The sequence below is a fragment of the Lepus europaeus genome, chromosome 10 (genome assembly GCF_033115175.1).
Source record: "Lepus europaeus isolate LE1 chromosome 10, mLepTim1.pri, whole genome shotgun sequence".
Classification (NCBI taxonomy): domain Eukaryota; kingdom Metazoa; phylum Chordata; class Mammalia; order Lagomorpha; family Leporidae; genus Lepus; species Lepus europaeus.
Window position 1 is genome coordinate 66,662,756 of NC_084836.1, and position 13,406 is coordinate 66,676,161.

Genomic DNA, 13,406 nt, shown 5'->3' on the forward strand with positions numbered 1-13,406 from the left:
GCGCGCCCCCTCCCCGCACTGGGTGTGTCTCCTCGGGTGGGTAAGCGTTTGCGTGTGCGTCCCCTTTCCCAAACACAAACTCATCCATTTCATGCGGGTAGGAGCCGCCTCGGACCCAGGCCCCCGAGCAGGGCGCGGTCATATATCACACTCCAACACATTCAGGGCCACGTACATTTGGAAGAAATTAAGCCACTGTGTTATGAAGCCATATGTGTCGGGTTAAGACTATACAACACGCCATTAGCACCAATTATGAGGAAGATCCCCGGCGCCCCGACCCTCCCGGCCACGCTGTCCTGACGCCTGCACCCGGAAGCCGGCCGCCCCTGGGGTCCTCGCTGCCTCCTCAGCACCCCGAGGCACCGCATGCGAGGCCTGGGCCTGTCCCCGTCCCGCCGGGGTCCGCCCCCATCCCCACCTCCGCCCCAGGCCGGAGCAGCCATGCAGGGGGCGTGGAGCCTTCCGGTGGGCATCCCGGGCGGGGTGGCTGCGGTGGGGGTGGGGGCACCGGACCCAGGGAGAGAAAGCGGATAGGCCTCTTTTTCTGCACGCACAAGATGGCTTTAGAGGACGGCAGCCCCCACCCCCACCCCCACCCTCACCCGCAGTGCAGGGCACCTCCCACCCTGCCATCCGCCAGAGTGGGGGCGGGAGCAGGGGGTGGGCAGACGCTCCCCCGCGGCTGACGCGCACCAGCCACCAGCCTCCCCCTTAATTGCCAATTAACAGGCCCCGCCGTCCGCCTCGCTGCGCCCGCTTCCTGCTCGGCGGCCCGGCCCTGGGCGCGCACTGCGCATGTGTGAGCTCTGGCCGCCGCGCTCTCCGGGAGGGAGGGGGCTGCCGGACTGGGAGGGGCGCCCGAAAGTTTGTTCGGGCGGCTTGGGGGGCTGACGTCGCTCAGGGGGCAGTGGGCGCAGCCTACAGGTTCTCTCTCCCCACCCTGGAGTTGCAGCCTCCAGGCCCCCTCCGTCCCGCAGATCCATAATAAACAGGTACCACCGACGCGGTGGGCATCACGCGGAGAGGGCCGGCGCCTTCGACGACCCCTCCCCAGCCCCGGCTCGGCGCGCGCCCCTCGGGCTCCACCGTCGTGCCCCTCGACCCCCAGCGGCGGCGGCGCGCAGGGGGCACGGGGACAGCACACCCACCCCACTAGCAGTTACCGGCGCTCCAGTTTAACCCCACCCACCCCCACTTTTCCTCCCCATAATTACCCACGCGCCCACCCCCTCTCCTCTCTAACCGAGGCAAGCCGCTGCTGTCCTTATCTTGAAACCGCCACCCAGCTACGGACCATTAGTTACATAGTTGAACCAATAAGGAAACACTTACCGGGCGCTGCTGTCACTCTCCCTCTCTCTCTCTCTTTCTGCCTCTCTCTCCCTCACTCTGTCTTGCTCCTCTTCCCTCATTCTGTGCCGCTGCCGAGCCGTCTCAGCTCCACACACACACACATATACTTTATGGAAATTCAAAAATAAAAAAAGAACAGTCCTAATCGCAAGAAAAAAAAAAAGCCAAATAAAACCGAGGAGAGTTGCGAGAAGGGGGGCAGGAGGGAGAGCCTGGGAGGAGAGGGGCGGAGGCCTCTGCAGCTCCGGGTCTCAACTCCAACTCACACATTCCTCCTGCCCCTTGGGGGCCAGGGGGTCTGGGGGAAAGGAGAGAGAGGACCCTCAACTCCTGCCTCTCCCCTCCCATCCCCACCCTCCCCAGGTGCCCCCAGCTGCCGGCAACTCCACCTGGGAGGGAAAAAATTAAACTGGGGGAGGGGGAAGAGGAATAATTATTTATCAGATTAATAAAAAAATATACACTGGTAATGAAGGGAGCGCCCAGTGCTGGTTTCCCTGGCCGTGGTTAGGCTCTTACAGGGAGGACCGTTCTGCGGAGCGCTCGGAACGGACAAACCACAATAAAAAGTTCACGTTCATGGATGGAATCCACATGACTTCTTGTGGCCAATCCAACTTGTGAGTCGATCGTAAACTTTTATTACTCAGCTGTAAATTTTCTGCAAACAACCGGGAATGCGATGCATTTGTGTAGCGTGTGCAAATGGGCGCCACGGTCGCCATGTTTACCCAATTCTCTCCGAGAGGGAGCATCCCCCGACCCCCACCCCACCCCCACCCACCGCCCACTCCCCACGGCCCGGCTGCTCCCGGGCAGCGCGGAGAGCGCTGCAGGGACACGCGGCGAGCTAAGCAGGAGACGTTGAGGCGTTGGGTGCCTCTGCCTGCTGCGCCGAATTTTAAATACTGTCCTTAATAAATGGAGGTATTAAGGTTGCATGGAGGGGAATCCAAGCTTTGCGAAGATTTGTGGCCTTGGGCTAGTGTCGGCTGGCGGATCCAGGAAAGGGATGCCCTCCCTACCCCTATCTCTCTCTTTTTTTCTTTTCTCCCTAGGAAGAAAACAGCTTTCTCTCTGCTACCGGGGTGTGCGCGCAAACTCCCGTTACACCCTAGACGGGATCGGAGTCACGGGCCACTGGCAACCTCCCAGTAGGGCTGACCTGGCCGGGGTCTGAGAAGCTGTGAGCTCTAAGCCCGGCCCTGAGCTTTCCTGCGGAGGCAGCAGGAGGGCTGGGAATTTGGGATGGCTTCCAGGACCCTGAAGGCAAATCTCACCCTCAGATCCCTTACTCAGGGACGATGACATCCACCTCTCCCCTCCCCCAAGACCGTCCCCAGCCCAGGTGTCCACATTTCCTAGGCTCCCTCGGCAGGCAGCGTGCACTCATTTCAGAACCAAAAAGAAAATGCCCATGATCTTAGTCTAGGGTGCAAGGCAGCTTGAAGCTTTCCCCATCTTGGCGGGATGCCCACGCCCACCTGCCTTTTCAGAAAATTAGCCTGGTTCAGTGTCTGGGGCCCTGAAGAAAGAACCATTTTCTGCCCTGAAGTGTACCTTCAGCAGGGAAATTCAGAGACCCTTGTTTCTCCAGACCCCAGGTTTGGCAGTGTGGCCAGTGTGGGGCCCCCATAGAGACTATGTGCTTGTGGGTTGCAGCACAGCCTCTCCCCGCTCGCTCTTGCCTGGGTGAGGAGCGGAGCTGGCACGGGAGCCTCCGTGGCCCAGTGTCCCCACCCTAACCCACAGGGCTCCCTCACCCCCTCCCCAAACGTGCTCTACTATGAGCAAAGCAGTTCCCCCAACCAGATGCAGGGACCTTGTTTCTTTTACAAACCCACCCATAAATTTTATAACAGGTAGTTAAAAATTACGACGAGGAAGCGCTGGCCCAGCTCTTCACAATGGACAGCGGGGAGAATGGGACAGCGCCGCGGGCAGCTCACCGGAAATTTTGCTTCTAGTCTGTGGCACAACCTGTCCCTAATTGGGACAGGGGGAACTTTCCCAGCCACCAGGCTGTCAGTGGGGCATCTCATTGAGGGAAGCTGATGGGGGGGGGTCAACCCACTCTCAAAGGGTCCCCCAAGACCCCTTCCAATGCTCCCTGCCCGCCTTCCCCTGTCTGATCGTCGCACAGGCCCATAGCGCCCCTGGACTCTGCAATAAGGGATTGGGAAGGGAGAGAAAACGCTGAGAATTTAAAAAAAAAAAAAATGCAGGGAAACGAATTTGCCCCTCAACTTAACAGTCGCATTATCTTGTCTCTACCGTTGAGATTAGAATAATAAATTCAAAGTGAAATGAGTGAGATGCTTCAACTCAGCATTTTGAAAGATACTATTTTTCACAAATCACAAATAGCTTTCGGAAACCACTTTGATTGGCTAATAAAAAAGTAAAGAATGGGAGAGACAAGAGTCGTATCTGCCGCAGCCGAGTGGTCCCCGTTCCGGTAATGGGACGGCGGGAGCATCTGAGAGGACGCGTTTCTAAAGAGCGCGCATCCCGCTCGCAATTACGTTCCCCCATAAAACGGGTTTTTACCTCCTTTTCTTTCCAAACGAGAACACAGAGGCCGTGGGCAGGGCGGGTGGGGGAGAGGGTGCGGAGCGAAGGGGCGGCGGGGGCTCCCTGGGTCCGGCCCTCCTGGTGCCCGACTTCGCCAGCCCCGCCGGGCGCCAGACGCACCCCGCCCTCCGACGCGCCGGGCTGGGGCCACGGGCATGGCTGAGCAGGACTAGGGACAAACGGAACACATTTGGCGAGACCCCTCACAGCCACTTACTGCACGGTTCACCCTGTTCCGCGGCAGGGCCCGATATTCTTATTAATAGCAACCATAATTCCACATTTAAAAATGAAACGGCCCTCGGCCAACCCTCGGCGCGTGGAGGGGACGTGCAGGCCTGAGGTCCGAGCAAAACGGTGCCTTTTGGGGGCTTCCCCAGGCGGGTAGCTGGTGTCTCCTACAACACACTGGATTACCTGGCTGACGCCTGGGCTCCGAGCAGGGACCCCAGTTTCCGGGAGATTTCACTCGAGCGCCCCGCTCAAAGCTTCCCCAGGCTGTAGGGTCCCTTAAGAGCGATGCCTGATCCAATCCTATACTGTGACCTGGCCAGGGACTAGAACCCCCTTGAAATTACCCAAAACAAGAATTGTTGGCCTGTGTTTAGGTCTGGGAAAATCATTGACTAGGAAACAGAGGGAGAGGGAGAGAGAGATAGATATACATCTGGCCTCAAAAATATTTCTGTCTTTGGGGGTCTGGTTTTTAAGGCCAGAAGATCCCCTCCCCTCTCCTGCTGAGTCAGAGGGCTTGTATCTCTGGAATTTGGAATGGTTTGACCAGCATCTCATTGGCATAAACAGATTTTTTGGTCTAGGACTCTCTAGAGAAAAGTGAGAGACCCTTTTACCTCAGGGGTCTCAGAGCCCTCACTCAACTTTATTTTGGAGAATGAAGATTGGAATGGAGATTGTCCTTAACCTGCTATGACCATGGCGGGGACTGTCTATTCAGCTGGCCAAGTCCCCCAGGCTCACGGGCAGCACTTTGGGGACAGGCAAGCTGCCCACTTGCCAAGGTGAAGCTGGGAGTGGGCTGGAAACAGCCAGAACAGAGGCTGCACAGGACACAGAGGGCTGAGTGACAGTGAGGGCTCCAAGCCGGCCGAATTGGAATTTCAGGATGTGGACCCCAGGCTGGCCAGTCTTCCAGCTCACCCATTTCCCTCTTGGCCTCTTCCCCAGACCCAAGCCTCCTCCCCCCCCATCTTCCCCCCACACACAGACACTTAGCACCCCCCATCTTAGGCATCTTCTAGCCAAGCCCCCCAGACAGGCCAGCTGCCCCCACCCCAGGCACTGTTGTCATGCAGGGTGCCGGAAGCCAAGGGCTGGCCATCGGGGCCATGTGGAGACCAGAAGGAACCCCACAGCCTCGCCCTCAGCTCCAGGCCCTGGGAGGTAAAGGCACAGCTGCAGGAGGGGAATGGGGCAGAGTCTTTGTCTGGGCCTAGCTCAGAGCTGAGGAGGAGGAAGAGGGTGGATGAGGGGATGAGGATCTTTCTTCCCACTAGGCTCCTAGATTCTAGAAACCCACTTTGCTTGGAGCCAGGATTCTCCCAAGAACACACTGATAAACCCTTCTTCTTCCTACCAATGGGTGGTTCCTCTTCCTCCTCCTCTGACCCCCTACCCCTTCCACCTGCCCTCCCAGCCCAGCCTGCCCTGGCCACCCCAGGCTGCTCTGCACATGAGTTCCTTCCCCCCAACCCCAAGTCAGGTCGGTGGAGCAGACCTTTTGCAGAGTGTTGAGGCGGGGGGGGGGGGGGGGGACAACAGAGAGAGCTGCAGAGAACAAGCCAGTCATTCCAGCTTCAAATATTTTTCTCCTTTTTTTTTTTTATTATGACTCACGTATACAATACAAAGTACTTGGACCAGGAACAGGGTTGTCGGGACACAAAACCTACATTCATAGCTGGACATAAAGACAAATGACCAAAAATTATTATTATAGATATATTTTTAACGTTTTTTTTCTTTCGAGCACGTTGCATAAACAGAGGATTCAAGACAGAGTTAACTATACATTCAGTGCAATTTAGCTCTACTCTACTGGGGTTAGAAGCACAATAAAAGCGCACAGGACCGGCGAGCTAGGCAGTATCAGTTGTTGGGTCCTTCTTAGTGAAATAAGCAGCAACAAACAACAACAAAACCGCATTACGAGTACTCTCAAAGCAGGATTTCTTTCTATAGGTAGTGATAAAATACGTTGGAGGTTTCTTCTTTTTTTTTTTTCATTTTTCACTTTTTTCTCTTTTTTTTTTCCTCCTATAGTAGGGTTTTTTTTTTTAATTTTCTCTTTCTTTTTCAAGATTATTGCAGGTTCCCTTTAGGTAGTATGTTAAAGGTTTATTATCAGTATTATTATTATTATTTATTTATTTTCATGATTGTGGCGATTTCTGAGCGCTAACAGTAATGCAGCTCAGAGAAAGCTGGGCCCAACAGAACAGAAATCAAACAGCGAAGGCAGGCGACGGAGGCGTGGGCCCGAGTGACCATGGGAAGGGCTAGGTAGGATTTCAGAGGCGACTGCAGGCTCCTATGTACCCCACGGAAACAGGGGAGGTGGGAGCGCCACATCTCCTTCAGGTTTCTCTTAGGTGCCCAGAGAAAGTCAAGGGTTTTTTTTTTTTTTTCCTAAGCAGGGAGCCCCAGGAGCAGGAGGGGGAGGGGGAGGGGGCATACTCCTTGGTATTCTTCCCTTATTTCTTTAAAACTGTTTCCCTTTCCTGATTTTTTTTTCTTCCCCTTTTAAACAAGTAAATCTAGTCCACTAGGTCCTAGCATTAAGACAAAGCCCCAAGTCCTCTTCCATATTTTGAAAGGGGCTCCCTTCTAAAATAAATACCGGGCAGCAGGGAGGCGGGACCGTGGCACAAGGGGGCAGAGAGAGAGAGAGAGAGAGAGAGAGGGCCAGGAGGCCGAGGCTGGGACCTGAGACTCCAGGAAGGACCCAGGAGGGTGGGGGTAGGAGCAAGTGTATCTGGGAGGGCCAGGAGTGGACCCGAGGGTCCCAACATTCCGCTGCATCTCGGTCTCCCCCTCCAGCCCCCAAACAAATAAAGAGTGGGGGGGGGAGTCCAAAGGTAATAAAAGAGAGCTGGGAGTATCTGACAGGTAGTTAGAGTTGTGAGTGTCATTCTATTCTCTATAAAAGCAAATGACAGTCGTAAACTTCTCAATTTATCTGCTACCATAAAACGAAACTTCAAGGAGTTGCTAAAGGGGGGGGGTGTCCCTCTTTCTTGCTTAGTCCTTGTTCTCTTCTTTTTCTTCCTCTTCTTTCTCCTCTTCCTCGTTCCCTTCCTCCTCCACCTTCTCCTCATCCCGGGCTCCGGGCAGTTTATCCTTGTTGTTTTCTTTTTTCCACTTCATCCGTCGGTTCTGGAACCAGATCTTCACTTGCCTCTCGGTCAGTCCCAGGGCGTGAGACACCTCTATCCGGCGTTTCCGTGTCAAATACGGATTAAAGAGAAACTCCTTCTCTAGTTCCAAGGTCTGATAGCGGCTGTAAGTCTGCCGGCCACTGCGCCGCCCCGGAGCTGGACAGAACAGAACCCCAGTCTGATTACCTTTGGGTGGGGGGGCCACTCTTCCTCCCCGCCATGTGCCCCCCCTCCAACCCCCCATTCTCCTCCCTGGTGTGGAAAAGTCTGAGCAGAACGAGGGAAAGTTTGGGGGCTTGTTTTGGTCTGGTTTCACCTTGGGAGGTGGGTGGGGGTGGGGCAGGGACGGGGGTTCTCTCTGGAAACTGGGGACTGGCAGGGGCCAGGGGTAACTTGCAGAGCCCCCCACCCACCCCTGCCTAGGCCTGCAACCCCAGGAAACTGGCCCTTGCAGCTTTGTTTACAAGTGCAGAGTGGCAGTTAGTGAGCCGGGCTGGGGACTTGAGTGTGTTTCCCAAAGAAAGGAAAAAGGGCTGGGGGCAGAGAAGAGGGGCTCTGCCCATGCCTCCTCCTTGCCTCTCTCTGCTGAACACTTCTCCAATAAGCAACATAATTGATCTCCTGGAATGTATCACTGCTCCGCCTGATTGCTAACTGGAGACCAGCAAATAAATCACGGGCCATCCCTCCGGAACTTGTCGCTCTATCTCTTCCCCTGTACTTCGAAATTGGGCTGTGAGGGGCCACCCTTGGAGGGGCTCGTGGCCTGAGCCCCTCTGCAGGTCTCGGTGAGACCCAGGAGCCCTTGCTGGGGGTGGGGAGGCCCTGGCCAGGGCCCTCTGGACCTTAGGGACCCCTCGTCTGGACGCCCCTCTCCTGGGGAGCGCTGCTTTCCTCCGTCCCAGCTTCCTGCCCTTTCCCCAAGTGGGGGAAGTGCAGAAAAGTTGGGGTCCCGGGGCTCAGGCTCGTTCTCGAGGAGGGAGCACTGGGCAAGCCTCTGAGCCTGGGCGCCTGTCTTTGGGGGTGGCAGCACTCTGGCTAGAGGAGAGAAGCGGGGATCTCCCTTTGCCTCTGTCCTGGTGCCCGGGGGGTGGGGGCTCTTGCCTTGGGAGACACCCTGTTCATGGGCTCCCCAGGCTGCTAACCTCAGGGTACCCTTCCCAGCCACCTCCCCAACTCTGACTTGAGACCTAGAGGGAGGGAGAGGCAGACACAGACAGAGAGACAGGCAGACAGAGAAGGAGCAAACGATTTCCAAGCCTCTGCACCCTCAGGCACCTCTCCCCACCCTCATCCCAATCCCCAAAATGTCCCAGGCGCCTCCTGCCCCACCCTCAGCCGAGCCTACCCAACCTCCAGCAACCCACCGAGGCACGGGGGTGGGGCGGCAGAGACCCCCAAAGCCGGGAGGGAAAGCGAAGGCAGACAAAAAGGAAGGGGGGGGGACCCCGGAGCGCAGGAGACCAAGGGGGAAAGAGAAAAGGCTTCTCACCGTGGGGTCTCATCCATGGAAACATGAGGCTGGGAGACGAGTTTTGATTTAAGTGGCCTTGTCCTTCGCTACTGTTAGTGTTGGCCGAGGATTTACAGTCGGGATATTGCACCACGCTCGCCTCTTGCTGAGCCCCATAAAGGGACTGTCTAGGGAGCGCCTCGTAGCCATAGAATTTGGAGGCGTCTCCGTGGCAGCTGAGCGAGCACGGGTTCTGCTGGTAGCCCGAGTTGGAGATGCCGGAGGTGCCGTGGTGGAAGAAGTCTTGGACGTGGTGCGAGGCGTGCTGGAAGCCGGGCGCCGAGCCGCCGGGCCCGTACACCAGCGCATGGCTCCTGCCCACGCTCTGCGGGAACCGGCAGTCGTAATAGGCCGGCTCCAGGGACTCGCCGCCTTTGTATTTGGAGAACAGGGGGTTGACGAAGTAGGAACTCATGCTGGGTACATGAAACCCCGCGGCCCCCTCCCCTCTGGCTCGCGGCTCCCCCGCCCGGTACCCCCGAAACTCCCCTCCCCCCGGGACCGAACCCCGGGCCGGCCGGCTCCCCGGGACGGGGCTGGGCTGCTGGGCTGGGGGCCGGGCAGGTGGGGGCGCCTCGGTGCGAGCGAGCGCGGCCGGCGCGGCAGAGCTCCGGGCTGGGGCGGGCGGCGCGGCGGCGGCGGCTCCCTCACTGCCGGTAGGTAGAGCTCGCTCACTTAGCTCTTTCCTTTAACAGCCCAGGCGAATTCCTCAGACTCCCGGCGGTGGCGGCGCTTACACGCGATTCGCGTTCATCAATCCACGACATGAAGACAGGCGAGAGGGAGAGAGAGAGAGAGAGAGAGAGAGAGAGAGAGAGGAGAGACAGAGAGAGAGATGGCGGGGGTTGAGGGGTTCAGGGCTGGGGGGACCTGGAGGAAGGGGAGGGAGGAGAGGGGGAGGGATGGGGGTGTGGTGTGTGCAGGGGGGTGGTGAGCCAGCCCCAGCTAATGGCCGGGGCCAGCTTTTCCAAGGTACGCATTCAGATTCAAAGGTGCCTCTCTTTTCCCTCTGAGCCTGAGACAGAGACGTACCTGACCAGCAGGTCAGCTCGGGTTACCTCAACAGGTACAACACATTCCAAGGAGGTTAAATGGGGTTATGCCAGAGCAGGGCCCCTAGCCCTAAAAGATGAGCTCCCTGGAGAGGGGGTGTGTGTGGTGGGAGGGGGAGACTTTGGGGAGAAACAAGCCCACCATAGCCCCAGACACCCCAGGCATCAGCCCCTGCCCAGGGTCTGCAGCGGCCCTGCCCTCCCCGGCCCTGCCCTCCCTGGATGCAGAACAGGCTCCCTGCCTTCCACAGGCACCCCACACAACCCATCAGGGCCACTGGGCAGGAGACAGGCAGCGGCCACAGGCTGGGCCGGGGGTGGGGGGGCTGACAGCAAAGCTGCCTGTGGGGACCAAGAAGGTGAGGGCAGCTTGTATACCCCCGGCTGCTGGCTGGGCTGGTGCATGGTGTCTCTTCTTAGGAGACCATTTCTTTCTGGGTCGCAGGGGACTAAAGCAGGCCTCTTACTTGTCCCCAAATACTCTGACCCCCTAGGCATTGCCAGCTCAGCCTGAAGGGACCCCCTGGCTCCTCTACCGCTCCCCCCTCCCCCAGGCAGGCTGCCCTAGCCAGGAGGTGGACGGGAACTGTCAACAGACACTCTTTAAATATTTGCCCACGCTTGCTCTGGGGGGCTCCCTGCATCCCCCAACACTGGACAAACTCAAGTGAATCGCAGAGGATAAAAGGCCCTTGGCCCCTCGCTGCCCGTCCCTGGCCCTAAGTGGGCTTCGCACAGGCAACAGAGCAAAAGGGAGCCAGTGAGTGCCGTGGTGTGCATGTGTGCTGTGTGCATACGAATGAAGACGACGAGTAGGAATGGTTTTTCCAGTCCTCTCCCTCAGCAGACTGGGGTATGCGCGCGCACACACACACACACTACAGGCTGCCTCTTCACCCTGACACACACCAAGTGCATTGCATGCCCCCTGTAAACTGGCACACGCTGCCTGCAAGTATCCCACCACCCCGCAGACACTGGGCACGCGTGGTGCACACTGCCCGACACACACACACATGCACCTTCTCTGCACCAGGACAAATACTCGCTCCCTGCGTTTCCTGCACAGGCTGGGGTTTCAGGAGTGGGTGAGCCAGGAGGTGCTTAGCAAACCAGGAAATCTCTGCCCCCCAGGCTGGAGCCCAGCCCTGGGGCTGGGGACAGGGCAGGGCAGGGCAGCACTGGGATTGCAGTATGACACCCTTCCAGGATCTGTCTGTGTCCCGGCTGCCCAAAGCCGCACACACAGGGGACTATGGTCCCTGGGCAGCAGCAGGGAGCGGTGGAGGCGAATGGGCCAGGCCTGCAGACAGTGACGGTGGGCGCACCGCAGGGCGTCTCCGCCGCTCCCAGCGCCCTCTGCATCCAGCCTGCAGCCCGGCCTTTCCCGAGCCTACCGGGCTGGGGCTGGAACAGCAGAGTGGACTCCCGGCTCCCAGCGACTGTGCCGGCCACTGTCATAAATACTTTCTCCTCTCCTCCTGGAGAGAGGAAGCCCCGAGGGCCAGATTCGCTCTGGGGCCTGTGCCTTATCTTTTAGGGGTGGGGTGGGGGGATATTTTGACATTTTATGGTCCAGCGGAAAACTCTGCCAGAGAGCTATTCTTCCGGGCCTTTGTGTCCTGGAATGCGACTGTCCCGAGTGTGCCGCCACCGCCGCCTGCCCGGCGGCACCCAGCAGCCCCGCAACCCCTGGTCAGACTCGGTTTCCCCTTTTGGGAGACCTCTCGTCTCTCTTTCATTTGTTTTGTTTTGCTTTTCTTCTTCTTCTTCTTCTTTTTCCTTCCTTGTACTCGTTTCTGATTTATTTCGCTCTGAGCCTGGAAATAAAGGAACCGCACGCAGCCATCCTCGCCGGGGCCGTCCCTGCCCCACCGCCCGCCTAGGTACCGCGGATTTATGTTCGTTTGTCCGGGTCAGTCCGCCTTTTTGTGTTAATTACGCGTCGCCCGCTCTGCTCTTATCTCCTGCGCAAAGCGATGGTTGGCGATGCCCGCCCTCCTGCGCCTCCTCAGCCCGCTCCCGAAGTCAGAGCCCATCTCCTGCTGCCACTCGCGCGTTATTTACGTCTGGCAGGTGAGAGCGTGGATGTGCTCAGAGCCAGGGCTCGCCGGGCCGGGCCGGGCCGCGGCGCGGGGCCTTCTCCCCGCGGCTCAGGGCCGGGCCTCTCCACGTCAGTGCGGCCAGGCCGGCCGGGGCCCGCGCCGCCTCTAACATTGAGCAACAGCGCCACCTCGCGTCCACTTGCCCCAAAGCAGATCGGCCAGGGGAGAAAAAAAAAAAAAAAAAAAAAAGAGGCAGAGGTCCCCCAGGCTTGGCCCTAAGGTGGGAAGTGGGAGGTAGGAGCCTCCGGGTGGGTGCCGAGGAGCGGGACTCACGGGCAAGGGAGTTGCCCCCAGGACGGCTCGTTCTCTAAGTTCTCGAAATAAATCTTGTGGCAGGCCCCACACTGTCTTCTCTTTTTGTTACCCTCCCTTCTCGCTTGAAGAGACACTGTGCAAAGGACCTGCGGCGGCCCCCCGCCCCCTCCCGCAAGCAGGCGCGTTTGGGCGCCCGGAGCACCGCGGCGCACGCGGACGCGCTGCCCGAGGCTCCCACGGCCGCCCGCCCGCGGCGCGCACACCGGCCTCCCCGCCGCGCTTACCCGGACGCCGGCCCCGCACCGCCCGCGCCGCCGCCTCCGCCGCCGCCGCCTGCCGGACTTTGCGGTGGGACTGACCGCTCCAGGCCGTTTGCCCCCCGGTTTGTAGCCCGTCCCTCGCGCGCGCTCTCTCCACCTCTCCCTCCCAGCCAGTGAGGTCCTGTGCTCCGTGGGCCATAGACAAAACATTCCTATAATCCGATTTCAAAGGAAAGAGTGTCCACCTTATTTAAACCATAAAACAATTAAGCCCAGACGTCTAGCCAGCTCCGCGCTGCTGTTTTGTTCGGCTCCATTCAGAACCCCCGAGCAGGGAAACAAACAGCCCCATAAAAGCGCATTTCGGGGCTGCGGAAATGTACCTTATCCCGCTGCCTTCCCAAGTGGAACAACCTTTAGGGTTTTGTGATTCTGACAAAGGAGCAGAGGGGCTCGGGGAGGGGAAGGTGAGGGGGGAGGGCATCTGTTAGCTCCTCTCCCCCCCCCCCCAACCCCTGCCCCAGCTTTCATTTCTTTCCCCAGATGTGTGTCGTGTTGTTACGGTCGCTTTCATCCACAAGTGATCGCGAAAAAAAATCCAATCCATGCCTGACCTGCGGGCCCAGAGGCTGGGCCGGGACGCAACGGCTGGCCGGGCCCGGTGGGCCTTGAGCCGGGAGCCCACGCCTCTGTCCGCAGCCAGGCCGGCCCCCGGGGCCGGCTGCAGGAAGCAGGCCGTGCCGACGGCCGCCGAGAGGGGAGGCGACAGGGCCTTGGCGCAGGGGCGGGGTGGAGGCCGGGGAAAGGCGGCCGGGCCTGAGCTGCGAGAGAAGCCCACATCCCAGGCAGGCAGAGGGGCGAGCTGGCCTCCGCTGAGTGTGCAACTGCGGCCAGGG

The 13,406-nt window shown here is 58.8% G+C and overlaps 2 protein-coding genes across 3 annotated transcripts in view; both read right to left on the minus strand.

Annotated features, from left to right (window-relative positions):
• HOXC4 (homeobox C4) overlaps positions 1-1,895 on the minus strand; it is a 36,818-nt gene extending 34,923 nt beyond the window's left edge. Inside the window, exons 1-2 of one of the 2 annotated variants that reach the window (XM_062203556.1) lie at positions 1,876-1,895; positions 1,336-1,462 (exon numbers count right to left, since the gene is read on the minus strand). In XM_062203556.1, the coding sequence (XP_062059540.1) occupies positions 1,336-1,415 (80 nt within the window). In that variant the 5' untranslated portion in view covers positions 1,416-1,462; positions 1,876-1,895. Of the gene's footprint in view, positions 1-1,335; positions 1,463-1,818 lie in introns of both variants that reach the window. The other variant, XM_062203555.1, reaches the window with a different exon arrangement.
• A 3,846-nt stretch (positions 1,896-5,741) lies between these two features.
• Positions 5,742-9,285, minus strand: HOXC8 (homeobox C8). Its single transcript, XM_062202157.1, has 2 exons — positions 8,818-9,285; positions 5,742-7,481 (listed from the first exon to the last, which is right to left on the minus strand). The coding sequence occupies exons 1-2, from the start codon at positions 9,251-9,253 to the stop codon at positions 7,189-7,191; spliced, it is 729 nt and encodes a 242-aa protein (XP_062058141.1). The 5' UTR covers positions 9,254-9,285; the 3' UTR covers positions 5,742-7,188.
• Between the last annotated feature and the right edge of the window lie 4,121 nt (positions 9,286-13,406).

Bases quoted from the DNA above. Each gene is read 5' to 3' on its own strand.
- HOXC8 (XM_062202157.1), bottom strand. From the start codon at position 9,253: ATGAGTTCCTACTTCGTCAACCCCCTGTTCTCCAAATACAAAGGCGGC. The intron at 7,482-8,817 runs GTGAGAAGCCTT...TGTTCTGTCCAG, and splicing joins TCCATGGATGAGACCCCACG to CTCCGGGGCGGCGCAGTGGC.